Raw genomic sequence first — 17,327 nt, forward strand, 5'->3', positions numbered from 1 at the left:
AGTCAAGGCAAAAATTACTCCTCAAACGTATTTTCAGTAATGATTACTAAATGTAAGTACTATTTAACATCACCAATTAAGATCAATGCAAAAGTTTTAATTATAAAAACATTTTAATCATAAAATCAATGAATTCACATAAAAGAACCAACCTTCTGATGAAAGCACAAGTTACTTACCATTACTTTTAGTACTTAGTTGTCCTTTAAATGGACTTGCTGGACCACATCTAGGAATGGTAAGAGGTCGATATTCACTGGCTTTAACGAAGTGTCAAACAAGAACCAAAAGTCAGAAGGAGAGCGAACGTGTATTTTTACAGACAAAAAAAGTAGAGTCTTTCTCCAAAGAGCTCATGAACAGCTGTATTGGCTCTTTTTCATAAAGGAAAAAGAGCTTATTTAAACGTGAAGATATTACTCAAATACAACAATGCAGTTAAGTAATTTAATCTAACCACCAAGGTACAATAGTAGTGCTTTCACTGGTTCAGCGAGTTACACATCATTTCAGTCTGAACTTTACATTGGTTGTTCAACTGCACAGAGACATGGCCACAGTTTCTTACTTACACTATCCTTCAATTTGTTTTAAAGTTCTATTGATCAAATTTTATCATTATGTCAAATGATTAATGTGAAAAAAATATTCTGTATGTAGACAATAAGTGTGGTAAGCATTATACTAAAATGTAAATTTAATAGATTGAAGAGAATTATGTTCATGTAAAAATTCATCCTATCAATGAGAATATACAATTTAAAAAATCTGGTTTGCCGTTCGATCTTGGGGCAGTTTGATAGACTGGGAACTCTACAGGCAAGTGCAGATGCTGACAAAACAAGTTGTTATGAAAAATGACGGAACTTGAATTAAAAGCTTTGCAACTCCTTCTCAGAAACAATACTGTACTGCCAATGCACACTGACTGTCTGCTATGCAACCTGTGATTGAAAGATCTGCACCTGAACTAATTAAGTAGCTGCAACACATTTAGAACAAATCTGAACAGGAGATATACTATTATTACAAAACATTCAAGGAACCCAACACACCCAAAATGCAAAGCAAACCAAACAAGGTTTCTTTAACAAAGAAACACATACCACATTTACTTAACAACAAGTCTAAAACCCCACAACCAATTTCTACAGATCTGTTATTATTATCAAGGCCCATATGGTCTTCCCATTCCCACCCCACTTCTCATCTGTCAGTTCAAATGTCTGCAACTGCCAGCTGTTTCCTAGCAGTAACTCCACTGCTGTACATTTACTGGTTACCTCCAGCTTTCCACTCTTCACCAGATGAAGCAGCATACAGGACTACCCAAGATGAGTGGGCATCTCTTCTATGTGGCCTTCAGTTGGGTTGACAAAGGCAGATATAATTAGAAACTCCCTGGGGGTTGCAGAAGCCATGATGAAAGCCATGCCACATGTTAAAAGCCCCTTAATCCCACATGTCATGGCTTCTTACATCCTGCATGCCCAGCACCTGGGTTTCCAGGAGCTTTCTTCCATTTCCAACTGTTTTATAAAGACTGCTGGAGTACTACTGCTCTATTTTAAGTGCAACAGTGTGTCACACAAGATGGTTAACCTGGTGTCTGACTATTAATTAGTAGATTGCAGCAAAACAAATCATTAACAATATTTTAATATAATTTCCCCAAAGGGCCTTAGATATATAAAAAGACATACTGTACTAAATTTCAAGTAACTGGAAATAGTTTGGGAAGCGACAAAAAGCATTAAACAAAGTAAAATGAAAGTGGAAATTTGCAGAGTATTTTCTTGGGACCCTGCTGTGAAATGATGCTAAATCTGCATCAATAAACTCAATCCTTGTTCTTACAAAGCACAACAAATACCAGGGCAATTTTTAATTAGTATGTGGCCTTTATACAGTATGGGCTTCTGTGGCTTTACAGTATTAGAAGCAGTGCCTGCAAAAATAGTGCTCCCTCTCCTCTTTGCTGTGAAGTTGCCAGATCAGCAGTAGGAAAGGGGCAAGAAAACGTTTTTAAAAAAAGGGGGGGGGGGGGGAGAGAAAATGCTATTGCATACTATTTCAACCCTATCCTGCAACTGTTCTATCTTTATACTGTTTTCTTTAAAGCCAAATGACAACATTCCTGCTCATCTGTATCAATTTCAAATGGCTCATTTTAAATTCTCCCTGTGATTCAATTCTTTCTAATCTCTATTTGTGATTTAAACAGATACATGAGCAAACAATCCTAAATTATTTTTAAAAATAATAAATTTCCAAACATACAGCAAAAATTTATTAGATTTAGAATGACTGTCTCCATAACGACTATAAACCTTTGCCAATAAAGGCGTTCTTTATTGTTTAGGTATTATCTTTCTCTGCCATACACTATTACATACAAGTGGTATTTACCGTCTAGCTGGATATCCCCCCTGAAACCCATGAGCTCCTAAAGTTACAATGTGTTTAAAGAATGTAAATCTCTGGGAGGGCTTGAATGTTAGATTATAAAATTTCAGCAGATAAATGTTTGTCCTAATGATAAAAAAAACCCCTCACATATATGCCGGAAATCTAGATTATAGCAGACACCTGAGAATCAGAGGGGTTTCACTCACATCTAAATGCTCCAGTATTTTCTATATGTCAGAGCTAGGTTATAATTCCAGAAGGAGACACATATGACACTTGGCTAAATGCTTACAATGCCCCCTCTATCTCCTTTTTATGTGAAAAAAGCATAAAAAGATAAGTGCGGGCATCTTAAAAAAGTAGAGAGATTGTTATAACTACAGTTGATTCTCTTCAGGTAATCTAAATGACTTTGCCCTAAGTTAAAGGTGATCAAAGATGCTGAGAAACCTGTTGCTTTTACTGTCTCCAGCTGGAGATGTGTCTGTTCAGCACTATAGAAGAAACAAGATTTCGAAATGGTCACTCACTTTGCATCACCAGCAGATGGCACATGGATAAACTCCGTCAAAAACTAGTCTACTGGTTTTGTCCATTACAATTAATCTTTATTAGGCTGCAAGTGGGGGTTAGTGATCCATTGATGGAAGCTGTATTGATTTAAGACTCTGAGCACAGTGAAAGCAGTGTGCATTTTGGTTACTTTGCCTCTTTTTTTTCAAAACCGTGACTGCAAGTGAGAATTTTTTTTGGTGAAAAATTTTCTACCGATTTTGAGGGCTCTTAAGTAATAAATTATTTGGGAATAGGAGCACTTGTCTCAACGGGACTTTGCAGAACAGACTGAAGTACACACAGTGCTACAGCAGCTTTTGCAATAATCAGGTTTTTCTAACTAAAATGCACACTTTCTATGTCTTAGAATAAAACTTCCCATCACAAATTGAAGGTTTATGTAAATATATTACCAGAACCGGACTGGAAACTCTTCAAGATAATTTAATTTCTTTAAAGAAACCATTCTTTGAGATTTAAGCCTCAGAAACTCAGATATATAATGGACTCCTGTCTTTGATATACTATCCATATAACTATGTGATGTAAGCACACATTTCCTCATAGGTGTAAGTGGACTGTCCACAATGAATATAAAATCATGATTCTCACACTGTGTGAGAGATCTAAAGTACACAGGGCAAGCAAATTAAGTATTTCTAAAAATTAATTAGATCTTTTAGTTCCTTATTAATACTGCTATTTGCTTGTTGTAAGCTTCCCCTGCAAGTGTGTGACACTGCACAACCAAACCCATTCTCTATAATTCTTTCCACCTGATACCTAAGGTAAGTAATAATTATATTATTCCGAAGAGATTTTTAAAGTCTTTTGTTTAAATTATTTTTTTTTCATTTTCATTTAAAATGCATCCTATCTTTATTTCTTATTTTACAGACTTAAAAATGAGGAAATTGGTGGTTTCTATTGTTACTTTGTTTCTTGGTTGTTAGTGGCTATGCAGGATTTATTATTTATTATTATTCTACAAAACCATTTCAGATTTGAAACATAAATCTGTACTGGAAAGAAGCCCAGTCTTTCATTAAAACCTTCTCATAGGAAGGATTTTAAACACAAGTATTAGACTTACTATTTCTGTAACAAACCTGTACTTCAGACATGGCAAATAAAAAATACCGAAAATAAAACAATCAGCCTATCCTTACCCACAAAAACTCGTTACTTAAAAGATAATCCACAAAAAACCACAGAGACCTTAATTAGGATATTAGATACAGGCACATAAATCCAGCACTGCAAGCCACAAACATCCACTTAACTGTGTAGAGAAGTATGAACACCGTATTTTCCAAAGAGCAGCTCCTAAACCTTAGCTTGGGGTCAAACAACTCTCAGCCCTAGGAAGATCCAGACCTCAGGTCTCCCCAGATGTTCCAGAAGAATATGTTCATCACTGCACCAAGGCATCAACTCTTTTGTGCAAAGGTTTTTTGGTGGCTCCACGACTCTTGCATTCCTGGTTGCACAGCGACCTCCTCTCAGATGGAAATACAGGAAGCTCCCCTGTCTCTAATGGACAAGAACTGCATCATTTGCATGAGATGTGGGGATTTGATCTTCCTGAGGTTGATGACAGAAATGGTTGTGCATATGAATTTAACAGAAACAGACACAGTAAATGCTGCTATCTCAAAGTACATTAAGAGATTAACCCGGTCACAAAAATCCATGCTGGATTTAAAGTGAATTTGTTTAAATAAGAAACTATTTTTTATATTTTCAACTATTTTTCTATTAACAGGATTATATACTTAAAAAAAGGGAAAAAAAGAGTAAGAGGACGCTTCATTAGTGGTACTACTACTAAGGCCTTGTTGTGGTTTAAACCCTGTTGGCAAGTCAGCCATGCAGTCCAAGCTCACTCCCTCACCTTTCATCCCCCATCCCCCCTCCTCCCAGAGGGATGGGGAGGAGAATCAAAAGAATGCAACTCCCACAGGCTGAGATAAGAACAGTCCAGTAACTAAGGTATAACACAAATCACTGCTGCTACCACCAATAATAATAATGATAAAAGGAAATAACAAGGGAAGAGAATACAGTAACACCCACTGACTGATACCCAGCCTGACCCAGCAGTGAACTAGCCCTTCCGGGTAACTGCCCCCAGTTCTACATCCTGGGCATGACATGCTGTGGTATGGAATACCTCTTTGGTTAGTTTGGGTCAGGTGTCCTGTCTCTGCTTCCTCCTGTCTTCCCCTCCTCCCTGGCAGAGCATGAGGCTCACAAAGTCCTTGGTCAGAGTAAACATTACTGAGCAACAACTAAAAACATTGGTGTTATCAGCGCTATTCCCAGGCCAAAAGTCAAAAACACAGGGCTGCACCAGCTACTAAGGAGAAAAAATGACTGCTACTGCTGAACCCAGGACAGGGGCCTGCCTTCCCATCAGTGTGGTTTACATCTTCCTACCATACCCCTAAACTCCTTTCAATTTCCCCAGTTTGCTGCCTTTTCCTTACCTGCAGTCATCCTCAACATCCCCTACTTGCTCAGCAGTGGCTGAAGAGGTGCTATAGGTGTTATGATTGGTCATCTAATTTAAGCTTCTCTGCTTACTTATCCTTGGTGACTAGTTCTTATCCTCTAGTTGCCTATCTGGGAACGAACACAGAACAGAATGACTCTCTCTCAAAAAATGTTTATAAACTCCTTGAGTTTTCTCCTACCCAGCCACTGACATTTGTGCCACTAAGAGTCCTACTTCTTAGTCACAAATAGGTGAAGTTGGCTAATAGATGCCAACTTTCCAATAATGGAAAGAGGAGAAAGCCAACAGAGAATAGTGACTCACCCACAGACTCCTTCTTTAGGAAAACATGTTGAAACGTGGCATGTTTCCACTGCTTTTCTGCATCACAATCACAAGAGACCTTCAAACATGGCTTTAGATTGAGCTGGTTACTGAATGCTGATAGTATTCCATTTTATTTGAGAGTTACAGTGGGGCAAAACAGAGCACTTTGTAGTCACACCTGTATTTTTTTCCAGTTCATGCAAGCAAAACAGAAGCCACTTGGACTCATATCGGTTTCCAGTGATACCAAAACTCCTATCAATTCTGAGAGTATAAAGTCTTAGATGTGAAGCCAGCTTTAACAGAATCACATATAGGATTTGTTAAGAAATGGCTGGATCCACCAGAGGAAAAATACAGCCATTATTTTCTAAATTTTCTGAAGCAAAACTTGACGAACAAAGCCCCAAGAAACTACGATACCCTAATTTTGAAACAACATCCCTAATATCCCATCTGAATTTTGCATGGGATCATTTGTGTCAGAGGCAAAATATAATTAAAATGATACAATATATCATTCCTTGACATATGCACCATCCATAATCTTCTAAGCCATTAATTAGATGTGCACTATTTATACACTTACTATGCTGGATTACACCAGATCTCTTCTTTACACCCATCCCTAATGCCTAAGAGTCAGGTCTCTCACTGCTTTACAACTAACATTCTAATAGTATTCTGCATCAATTAAAACCATGCAACCAATCTTATAGTTCAAGAGTCAAAGCCTCCTCTGATAAATTTAAGGACTCTAGTGTACAGTAGCCTTAAAAATATTTGTTACAGTTTTCCCAGCTACAGGTTTCACATGACCAGTTAGGGAAGTTTTGGATGCAAGTTATTGCTCTATTCATACTTCAAAAGCAGAAAGAAGCGGCTGCATGCGTCAGCAGCACATTCTGTGATCCAAACTGCAGGCAGAAGCAAATGAACTTTAGTAAGACCCATCACCATTTGCTTGGGCAGCACCTCTAGATTTAGCAGTGGCACCAGCAGTTTCCTATTTTCTAGAAGGGTGTGTGAGTGATAGTGCTCCAGAAGCGACCATATGTTACTTTTAAATCATATGTGTACAACTATGAATATTCATATCACAGTTTAGAAATGTCTTCCCTAAAAGGTTACTAACCTGAGTTCATTGAATAGTTGTGCCTGTGCAAGATGGTAAAAGGTAATCCAGGAGCATACTCTACCATGTGCTGTAACAATTCCTGTGGAAATGGTGCTGTTAGTCAAGGGCACTAGCACACTAGCTCACAAGCATGTCCTACATGACAAATGTGACTTCTACTGCTACATGAAACTCAACAGTATGTCATCCCACAAACATCCATACTGAAGGTGTTTCAATACCTAATGTCAAACCAATCAACAGACAAAATATATGTACATGTCTAAATGGCACACTGTATTTAGATTCTTCTATGCGTATTGAAAAAAAAACCTCCTTTGTTAGTATAATCTGTGCCTACAAGGAAGCTCCACAAACACCCCATTTGCACTATTAACTTCCACCCTCTCGTATCTCTAACTGAAAATACATTAGCAAAACCCTAATGCACAGATGGCCTCACCCAGAGTGGAGAGCAGAGAAACCTCAATCCACTGTGCTTTAGGGAAAGTTGCAAGGTATAATCTGGAGCAAAATAGCTAGCAGGGTTAATGATCTGAATCCTGTTTCCTTTAGCACATATTTCACTTGAAGCATGCAAGAAATCTTCAATGAAATGGGACTTAAGTCAGATTACAAATTTAAATTATTTGCTAAATGGAAATGGGATTAGTTAAGTGACTAAAACTCAACAGACTAATGGTCAAATTAAAGATAGGCTTAAGGATTCGCTGAACCAAGGTTTTAATTTGGTAAGAAGTTAAGGTCGGTGATTAACATTTCCCAATATAAATTAAAATGTACTATTATGCTTCAAATAGAACTTCAAAATGTCCATCCTTCTTTGAGGAAACAGATTCTTTTTCAACCTCTTTGCTGGTCAAAGGCAACTTCAGCTTCTAAAAAATCAAATTAGTATTACCAAATCAGTGCTTGAGTTTAAAAACTGTTTGTTCAAGTGGCAAATGGAGGAATACAAAGGAAAAAAAAACACAAAACAAAACAAAACCAACTCAGAAGTCACAGAAGTGTTTTAACACCCTTCCAGCTACAGTCAAATTAGTGCACAGATTTCCTGCAGTGCTGGAAGAGTCTAAATAAGATGGTGCTGTCTTTAAATACGGGAATATTGAAATTTTGGGTTAGAGTCTCTGAAGCCTGTGCAAACTGCCTAAACTTAGCAGCAGCCTCTATGCACCAATAATGGCGACTTCCCCATCATTCTAAGAGAAAAGCAACACAAGTGTGTGTCATTGATTATCAGTAAGTATATGATTTCATTGCTGTTCAGGGATGTGGCAATCAGTGGCTGTGGGAATTAAATAGCCCAATGCAGAAGACTGGACTGAAACAACAAACTGGTTTAGAATGTCATTATTCAGATTATTTGAGGTCACACTATAAATCTGTGACTATATGAACCAGTTCCTGAAACTGCTGCAGTAAATAACTTGAAGGTTTATACCTGGAATTAGGGTCTAATTCTTTAATATTTTTATTGAGGAAAAAAGTCTCAGCCTTATTTGAACTTCGAGAAGATCTAGATGCAAATCCTATACTATCAACATTGTTCCTAGACTAAAACCAAAACACAGCACTGCACCAGCTACTACTAAAGTAAAATAACTGTTACACCTGAAACCAGTACAGCTATGTATGTATATATATATAGGTGCAATATATATGTATATATGCAAAAAAATAATTATTTTTGTTATGTATTCTTTAGACTAGACAAAAGAGAAACCCTGATACAAAACAAGCATAAAATCTTGCTTCTTTCTCTACAATGATGAGGCCAGGTCTGAATAAGAAACTTTTAAGAGTATACCAGTACATCAAATCCCACCTCTTCTGTATTAACATTCTGGATACGCAGTACGTAGATACAACTGTCCTATAGAGAAACCACAAACATTACGTGTTTTGCCTCTTTCATAAACTGTCTGCAAGCAATCCAGTGGCTGTTCTACCAAGTTTGCTCAGGTACCCAGATTTCTAGGTTAGCTCATTGTAAGGAATTAGTAAGGTTAGCTCATTGTAAGGAATTAGTATCTCTGCCTGGGCTAATCCCTGTTGTCTGTAAGGGTTGTTCCTGTACGTCTGTGAAACTAGATACTGGGCTGTCCATTCACCTACTTCCGACTCCATGATAACCTCCTATGCATACAAGCAATTGCTTCCCAAGTAGAGACACACACATTTATTCTTTCCTACTTTTGAATTCTTTTTTTACTTTTTGTTAACAGGAGTCATTCATGCAAAGCTTGCTGCAACCTGGATGAAATTTAAATCTTGCATCCTACATATTCTCATTTTATGGTCAACAGACAGCATGTTTTCCAACTATCAAAATATTTTGAGAATTAAAGGAAGACTAATCAGAAAAAGGATAAATTTGTAATAAAATTGCCTTCACACTCTATAGGACATAAAAACTGCATGCACGAGATACTGATTTTTGTTCTGAATTTCGTATTTATGTGCAGTATCAGAATTCATGCTCAAACTCCGCTTTGATATCTGCTGTAGTGACATCCATCACTATCAACAAAGACTGGCACTGACATCAAGATGCAACATGAAAGCGTAACGTTATCTCAAAGGATCTGACCTTAGGCAGCTAATGATTTTGACATTACAGCGCAGCACTGAGTAATTCCTATCATTTACATTCTGCATGTAAACCCATTCAGATCTAAAAATATTTGAGGCATTTTCCAAGCACCAGAGTTGGCTCAGGCAAACATTTTTGTGTGTTTATGCCTGTTTTTATCATGAATGACAAATGCCCCTAAGATTATTCATAGGAACAGAGAACAACAGTAGCCCACAGATGGTTAAATCTGGGTAAGGAATCACTTTATGAAAGCTTCAAAACTTTTGAGTCTTTAAGTACACTTGCCTTAAAATCCCACCAAACCAGAACACTTGGATCTACATCTAAATGCCATGTAAGGGATGCTCTACAGTGTAAAATCCACTATAATTCCGAATAGCATCTTTGGAGAAGAAATAAATTGACTCCCAGAAGCACAGAAGGCCTCAAAAAGGAAGCGCTGACAGCGGCAGCCTGGGACATTCACCGTAGCAGCGATGTTACATCTGTTCAGATACAGATGCACACTTGCGATGATGGCTGTAACCTGGACAGTTGAAGGCCGCATTTCTCGGAGGATTATAACCTTTTAGGGGGTTTATGTGTGACCTTTCACAACTCCAGCTGCCAAACCTCGCCCACTGAGGGCAAGCGCTTGCACTCGGCCGTTTCCACCACCGCAGCCGCGCTGCCTCGCAGCCCGGCCTGGGCACAGCTCCCCACGCGTAACAAACAGGGCGGCACAGCTGAGGGCAGCCGAGTCCGAGCGGAGCGAGCTCCGAGCCTCCTCAGCGCCGGCTGCAAGAACCCCGGCGCCTCGACCGGTCCTCGCAGCCCCAGGGCGGCGCTGTACCTGCCCTCCGCGCAGCGGCTGAGCCGCCTCCGCCATGCCCGCCGCCGCACGCCGGCGCGGAAGTGTGGGGGGCACCGCCTGCCCTCAACCCCGGAGGGGAGACGGGCTCGCCAGGCACCCCTGCGCCGGGTAGCTACGGCGTAGTCAAGGCGACAGCCGGGCCCTGCCGGCTCTCGCTCTCCCCACCCAACCACCGAGCCGCCACCAAGCCCCCCGCACCTTGGCTCCGCCCGCTACCGCTCTCCATCCTCAGGCCCATGCTCCCGACAGGGCCGAAGGCGCTGCACAGGCCGGCGCTCCGGCCTCCACCAACAAGCGGCTGGGCCCCCGCCGCCTGCGGGCGGGCGGGGCGGGGCGGGGCGCTGCGCCTGGCCAGCCGCGGCCTGGCTCGGCCGCCTTCCGCGTTGCCATGGCCACGGCGGCGGGCGGTGGCGGATGGGGAGGCGTACGCCCCGCGCCCCTGCCGTGAGGGGTGCCCGCTCTTGCAGCCTCAGCCCCAGGTTTGGCAGCGCGGAGAAGGTGCGGGGAGCTGCGAGTACACCCTCACCCGTTGGGCTGGGCCCCAACGCGTCTCTTCAAGCGATGCGTTGCAGCCAAGCAAACGTTTTGCCCCGCCAGTGAAAGGTGCCCTAATTATTTAAGCCTTTTTCTTCTAACTTGTCAGGGAGCCAAAGAATAATGGATGCCAAGGAGTGATTTAAGGCAAACTGCTCATATTTCAGAAGAGTGAATGACAAATCGAGAACCTAGGGCATTCCCAGCGCCTTACACTGAAAAAATTCTCTGTACCTTTCAAAATAAACAGTGCCTTAGAAATGAACCACAAAACCAAACTTTTGAGAAGCAGCATTTGATCCCATCACTGATGAATGCTGGTGTGTTGGACTTTAACTTTTGAAGAAGCAATAGGCTCATATTTAAGTTTTGTCAAGCACATGTTTGTTACACATCCCTTTGTGTGTACCTTTTATGTGAAACTTCATCTCACTGCTTGGCCGGGGGTACAGCTTTCACCACCATAGCCAGACACCTCAAAAAAGAACACATATTGTCCCAGATGGAGGAATGTTCCCCTCACCAGCTAGAAATTATTATTAATCACAGGGTGAATGCAGTTTTTCAAGTTATTTGCTACTCTTCCTTACATGCTAGGAAAATAGTCTGAATGTAGTTCATAATCATAGCAAACTCAAGAGAGTTGTATTTTAAAACAGTTTTTCTTCCATATTCCTGCCTCATGCGGAGCTCCCAGTAAGTCACACAAACATTCATGCTGGATGAAACCTGTGGTTTATCTACCCCAGGACTTTGTGTAGACTCTACCAAATACTTCAGAAAACTTTTCAATAGTTGACTATTTCATGTTAGCTGAAATGTCTAGCTAACCCCTAACCGTTGATGGTCAGCTTCTGCTTTCCCTTGCAATTGTAGATATTCCCAATAGGTATACAGAGTCCGGTTTGGATATGGCCTTAGTTCTTGTGCTTCACGTATTAGTGATCATTTTGGCAGTCTTAATTATTTTTTTCTGTAAAATCATCTTTACATGTACTTAGTGTTAAATTTGTCTGGGAGAGATAAGGAGAAGGAACATACGCCTTGGAAACCCATTGGTACTCCATCCTCTGGTGGTTGTCTGTCTTTCTGACTCCTATTTTTATCAAACATACATTCCCATGGCATTTCAACTACCATCAATTATGATACCACAAACACTTTTTTGTCAAAACAAAGTAATCTGATTGCATTTTGTCATTTTATTTCTCTTGATGTGAGGGAAATGTCACAGAGAATATCTGTCCTCCTCACTCCTCCACACAAAACCAACAAATCCAGAAAGCCCTAAATTCAACAGGTTTGGGTTGGGTTTTTTTGTTTGTATTTTTGTTGTTGTTTGTGGGTTTTTTTTGTTTGTTTTGTTTTTTTTTTCCCCTCTGAATTAGATTTTTGATTGCATGTGAAATTAGCGATTTAGGGAAAGGCTTTAGGAAACTGGTCACAAAAGTTCATGTGTTTCAGGGTCTCTGGTTTAGGCTTTGGTATAATCTGGACAATTAAAACTGTAGAATCTAGAGGTAGAGGCAGTCTTAAAAAAAGTTTCCATTTCAGATACCTGAAGATACTAGAGAGAATATAACTGCATGAGATTCTCATCTCTAGTGGTATCCTTAAATCTCTATTGACTGCAGAGACCATGCTACAGACATCATCACTACTGTTTTCTTTTTTCTTTTTTTTTTTATTTTTTAATGAGCTGCTCATAGTAAGATTTTTATACTTTTTAGATACTTCTTCTGTTTTGTTGCCTAAATTCTGAATTTCAGGTTCCCAAATTCTCAGTGTGCTGTACCCAACATGCAGTAAGTAGGCTGTTCTGTCAGACCCAAGTGGTGGATTTCTCATACTCTCCTCCCTATTGTTCCTATACTTTTTTTCCCACCATGTAGATGATTAAAACACCCAAATGTAAGTGACCATTTTTAGAAACGTATCACAGCTATTCCCCTGGTTTCTAGGCAACGCTGAGGGAATGTTGTGATTTCCACTAGTTCCCTCTCAATCAACAGCCACAGAATCCTGGAGATGTCCTGGCTCTGCATTTTTTTTACCTCCAGTGGCAGCACAGAACAAAACTTTATTTCTAATTGGCCTGACTTACGGTTCTTTGGCCTTAGGCTCCCTTTGGTCTGTGAGAGTATACATATTGAAAGTGTAACTAAAAAGTAACCCATATGTACAGCAATATGCTAACACATTAAGTCCTGTAATATGTACTAAATAAAAATAAGCCTTAACAAAAATTGAGTCAGTATTGCACTTTGATCCATCCAAAAATGTACAGAAATAACTAACAGATTGCTTCAGAGAACCTACCATTTTTGGAGAAGCAATAAATGACAAAACATGTAAGATTTGCCTTTTCCCAATTTGAAAAGGGGAAACACAGCACTGAATCTTGTTGGCTGTCTTTTTCAGTAGGGCATTTTCCATTTTTGCTTGTAATGCATTACACAGAACAAGGTTTTAAAACGTACTTACGCTGGGAGAGAATGAAAGCAGCAGGAATGTGTTAGAAACATAGGGTTGGAAGGAAGCTTATCTAGTTCCACCCCTGTGCCATGGGCAGGGACACCTTCCGCTAAAACAGGTTGCTCAAAGCCCCATCCAGCTGGCCTTGAACACTTACAGGGATGGGGCAGCCACAGTGTCTCTGGACAACCTGTTCAGTGTCTCACCACACTCGCAGTGCAAAACTTGTATCTAATCTAAATCTGCCCTCTTACAGTTTAAAACCATTCCCCCTTGTCCTATCACTACATGCCCTTGCAAATAGTTCCCCATCAGCTTTCTTGTAGCTCCCTTTAGGTACTATAGGGTATCCCTAGAGTCTTTCCTCCAAGCTGAACAAGCCCAGCTCTCAGACTGTTTTCATAGGAGAGGTGCTCCAGTCCTCCAACAGCAGTGGATAATAAGTCTGTGGAGTGTCCGAGGCCTGGTAGTCTTGGTGACATCCCTGTTATGAGCCCCCAGTAAGCAGCACGCCTCTCTAGAGAGCACATCAGGTCAGTAAGTGGGTGCCTCTGTACCTCTCAGAAGAGAGTTGCCTACTACTATCACTCGTTGCTTTTTCTTAGTGTACTGGTTGTTGCAGGGAGCAGGTCAGGCTGCTCTACTAGGCTCCAGCATCTCCTGATGCAATGGGTCTTTCCTCTTAGTCTGCAGATCCATGGAGCAGTTCTGCAAGGGCACCACAGGCTTCAGGAGGTGGAGGAGGCTTCTCCTCCTCCTGCAGGTCATTCCCGTTGCAGGCTTCTATTCTGCATTATTGGCTGCCCTTCCCTTCTGTGTGTGCTGGTGGGGGAGATTCTGGCTGTTGGGCTGTGGGTCTGCTGCAGACTGTGCTTGTAACCAGCTACCTCACTCCTTCTCAGCCTTCCTGACCTTACACAGCTTCCTCACCGCCTCCTGCAGCTGGGCCGCCTCCTGCAGGTCCTCCACCTGGGCACAGCTTTTCCAGGCAGCTCTGCCGCCTGTCCTGCCCCAGAAAAAAGGCCTAGGCACCTCCTGCAGCCCGAAGTCTTCACTGAAGCCTCTTCCTTCAGCAGCTCCGTCTGGGTGGAGGCACTGGCCTCCTACCACTGCTACAGCTCAGGAAGATGATGAAGCACCCAGCCGCAGCTGCAGTCTTTGCTCTCAGAGGAGTACTCACTATTTTGCCTGGCAGATCAGGTAGGATGAGTGCCCTTGACCCGTGCCCAGTTGCCGAGTTATGTGGACTTCAAGTTTCCCCACTTACTCAGTGAAATGTCCCTCCTTCCAATATATTGTGACACATTTGCAAGTGTAGATGGGCATCTGTCCCTACCCTGACACAGGCACACAGAACTACCGCCTTCTTGTTTACTTCAAAACAGCATTTATAAGCCAAGCTTGGTGTTTGTTTTTGTGGAGGAAATAAAGTAAACAAAGTATTTAGATAAAAAAGTTTGTTTATGTATTTATTTATTTATAGCCAACTTTCTTTTGTATGTTTAGCCCAGTGACAGGGTGAGTTTCTTCTGAAAAAGACTGCAATGTCTGGCAGGAACTATTACCTGCTCAACTGGGACAGAGACCTTTTCATGTCAAAACTCTGCTTTTTTTGGGATTTGGCTTTCTTGGAAGAAATAGTTTGTATGTACATTGGAAAATTAAAATCTGCACTTTTTTCTGGAGAATCTGCTTATTTCAAGCCATTGATTTTCTTGCATGCTGTGTATGCAAGTAAGCTGTGTGTGAAAGTAAGCCTATGAATGCAGGCAGAAAACATCCCCAAACCAGATCTGTGCACCGTATTCCCAGATGATTCTAGAAAAACCCTAAATTCATCCCACTGTATACTTTATGATTTAAATAAATCTTCTGAGTTCTTGAGGTTTTTATTTGGCATCAGTGCCCTTTCTCAATATGGATTTGTTACCTGCCTGTGGCTTGGAGTGTCAGTGTTACAAGCACCTTGCTGCCACTCACAGCAGGCTGACACTGACTCGCAGCAATCCCTAGCTGCTTCATTTAGACCATTAACTTTGCAATCCATTCCTCTATGACTGTCTGGAAAGAAAAACATTTCTCTGAAAGATCGGAGGAGGCAGTGCTTTCAAAATGCACTTGAACAGGTGTCTGAGCAGGTTTTTTCTACTTAGGAAATTCTTGTGTCAAAAAATTGGAGTGGCTGTCATGCAATTGGTGTGAGGGGAAAAAAGAACAGACTTAATACCTACTGAATTTTTGTTTGTTTGTTTGTTTCCTTAAAAAACACCAACAAAACAAAACATACTTTTCCAGAGGAACAGTAGGTTCTTCTCTGTCTCACATTTGCTGCATGCTGGTTGGTCATATGGTTCTTCAAGTTATTTAAAATCATGTACAGTCTTGAAATATCATTGCAACTTACTAAATGATAGAACGTTATGGATTTTGGCAGGGCTGGAGACTCTTTCCCTTTCTTCATGGCAACGCATTTAGTTGTTTTGTTATTGTCTGTATGGCAGCAGTAGTCAAAGATTTTTCTAAAGCTTCAGTGAGAAAGATGGTGCAGAAACAATTCAGAGGAGATGGTCCATGTCTTAAAACCGGCAGCTTTTAATACTTTGTAATTTAGAATACTGTAAGGGAGCTAACTTAAAGTAAGAGGGAATGTGATAAGGAAGATGAGAGGAATTAGATATAGGACTATCTAATGATGTGAGGTTTATATGAACACAGTGTTAAACTGCCATACTATTTATCAGCTTAAAAGAGAAACTCTCCCCTGCAGTATGAATAACTACTACCAAACCCCCTTCAGGAAGCTGCTATACAACTATTCTTTCTCTTCAGATCTATGCAGAGTCTTATAATGCATCTATCCCTGTGATACAAGAATGTTTTTAAAAATGGCAAGGAAGAAACCTCTGTAAGTTGTATAAGATGTTGTTCTTGGCTGTAATGTAAAACCTAGTAGATGTGGTGACTCAAGATCTGCTTATATTTATTCTTACACTGTGTCATTTTCTGTCTATCTACTGTTCCCATGAAAGTTTGTGGACAGGAGGCTTGTGCATGAAAAATTGTCCTTTATTAGGGCTGACTGCTGAGGGCTGTTCTTTTCTCACTTTTTTACTCGAACTGTTAGGTGTTAAAGAATGCAGACTGCAATAACTAATGTAGTTATTGGAATTTTAAAGGAAAAAACCAATGTAAATGTCATAACTCGGTTGTCTAGAACATAAGAAATGCTTTATTTTCTAATAGATTTACCTCTGTGCCACAAGGAAATGCTTACTCATGGTAATTAATGAGAAACAGAATGAAAACATATGTTCAATATTTCAGTCGTTATCAGAAAATTAGGACTTTGATTAGACGTATATAAATGATACAATTCCGTTAAATCCAGTGAAGCAATTCCTGTTACTCCAGCTTTGCCAAGGTCAGGAAGAGGAATTTTCAAGGGCAGCTTCAGAATTGCCTACAAAAGTCAGTTACAGATATCCTATGATTTTCCACAGCACTTTGATACATATTCAATATCTGCATGGATGTGAAATACAGTTTTACTAGAAATAGGCTGAAATTCTCAACTGGAAGAATTCTGGGGGGTTATTTGGCTTTGAAAAGATACTGTAATGACACTGCCTGTGTAATAAAGATGCAGGAAACAGAAAATCTTGCGCATGCTGTGATTATAAGTAATAGCAATTTCATTCAGGTTAAGCACTTCTCTAACTATTTGTGAAAGAATTCAATGGGCAAGAAAATGTCAGGAATCCAACACAAGTGTGTGAAGTTTAGCTGTGACAATGAAAACTTCTAAGAGTAATTTTTATGTGGAATCATTTTATTAATACTAAAAATAAAAATCTTGAGAAGAAGTGCCAGAAGTACTTTCTGTTACATTGTTTAAGGCTCCACTTCATCTAAAAGTTATATTCCAAGGAAAACGTTTGCT

The 17,327-nt window shown here is 40.3% G+C and overlaps 2 protein-coding genes across 7 annotated transcripts in view; one reads left to right on the plus strand and one right to left on the minus strand.

The window, feature by feature from the left end:
- The window catches only part of SPATA7 (spermatogenesis associated 7), a 40,374-nt gene extending 29,743 nt beyond the window's left edge, over positions 1–10,631 (minus strand). Inside the window, exons 1-3 of one of the 5 annotated variants that reach the window (XM_062638964.1) lie at positions 10,577–10,631; positions 5,454–5,589; positions 180–260 (exon numbers count right to left, since the gene is read on the minus strand). In XM_062638964.1, coding sequence (XP_062494948.1) covers positions 180–260; positions 5,454–5,472 — 100 coding nt within the window. In that variant the 5' untranslated portion in view covers positions 5,473–5,589; positions 10,577–10,631. Of the gene's footprint in view, positions 1–179; positions 261–1,276; positions 1,703–5,453; positions 5,590–6,923; positions 7,044–10,576 lie in introns of those variants that run through there. The other 4 variants (XM_062638955.1, XM_062638936.1, XM_062638947.1 and 1 more) reach the window with 4 other exon arrangements.
- A 156-nt stretch (positions 10,632–10,787) lies between these two features.
- The window catches only part of KCNK10 (potassium two pore domain channel subfamily K member 10), an 86,716-nt gene continuing 80,176 nt past the window's right edge, over positions 10,788–17,327 (plus strand). Inside the window, exon 1 of one of the 2 annotated variants that reach the window (XM_062638818.1) lies at positions 10,788–10,981. The gene's annotated coding sequence lies outside the window, so the exon portion shown is untranslated. The remainder of the gene's footprint in view (positions 10,982–17,327) is intronic. The other variant, XM_062638822.1, reaches the window with a different exon arrangement.

Source organism: Pezoporus occidentalis, unplaced genomic scaffold, assembly GCF_034315485.1.
Source record: "Pezoporus occidentalis ecotype Australia unplaced genomic scaffold, CSIRO_AGI_Poc_V1 ctg115, whole genome shotgun sequence".
In the NCBI taxonomy this organism is placed as follows: domain Eukaryota; kingdom Metazoa; phylum Chordata; class Aves; order Psittaciformes; family Psittacidae; genus Pezoporus; species Pezoporus occidentalis.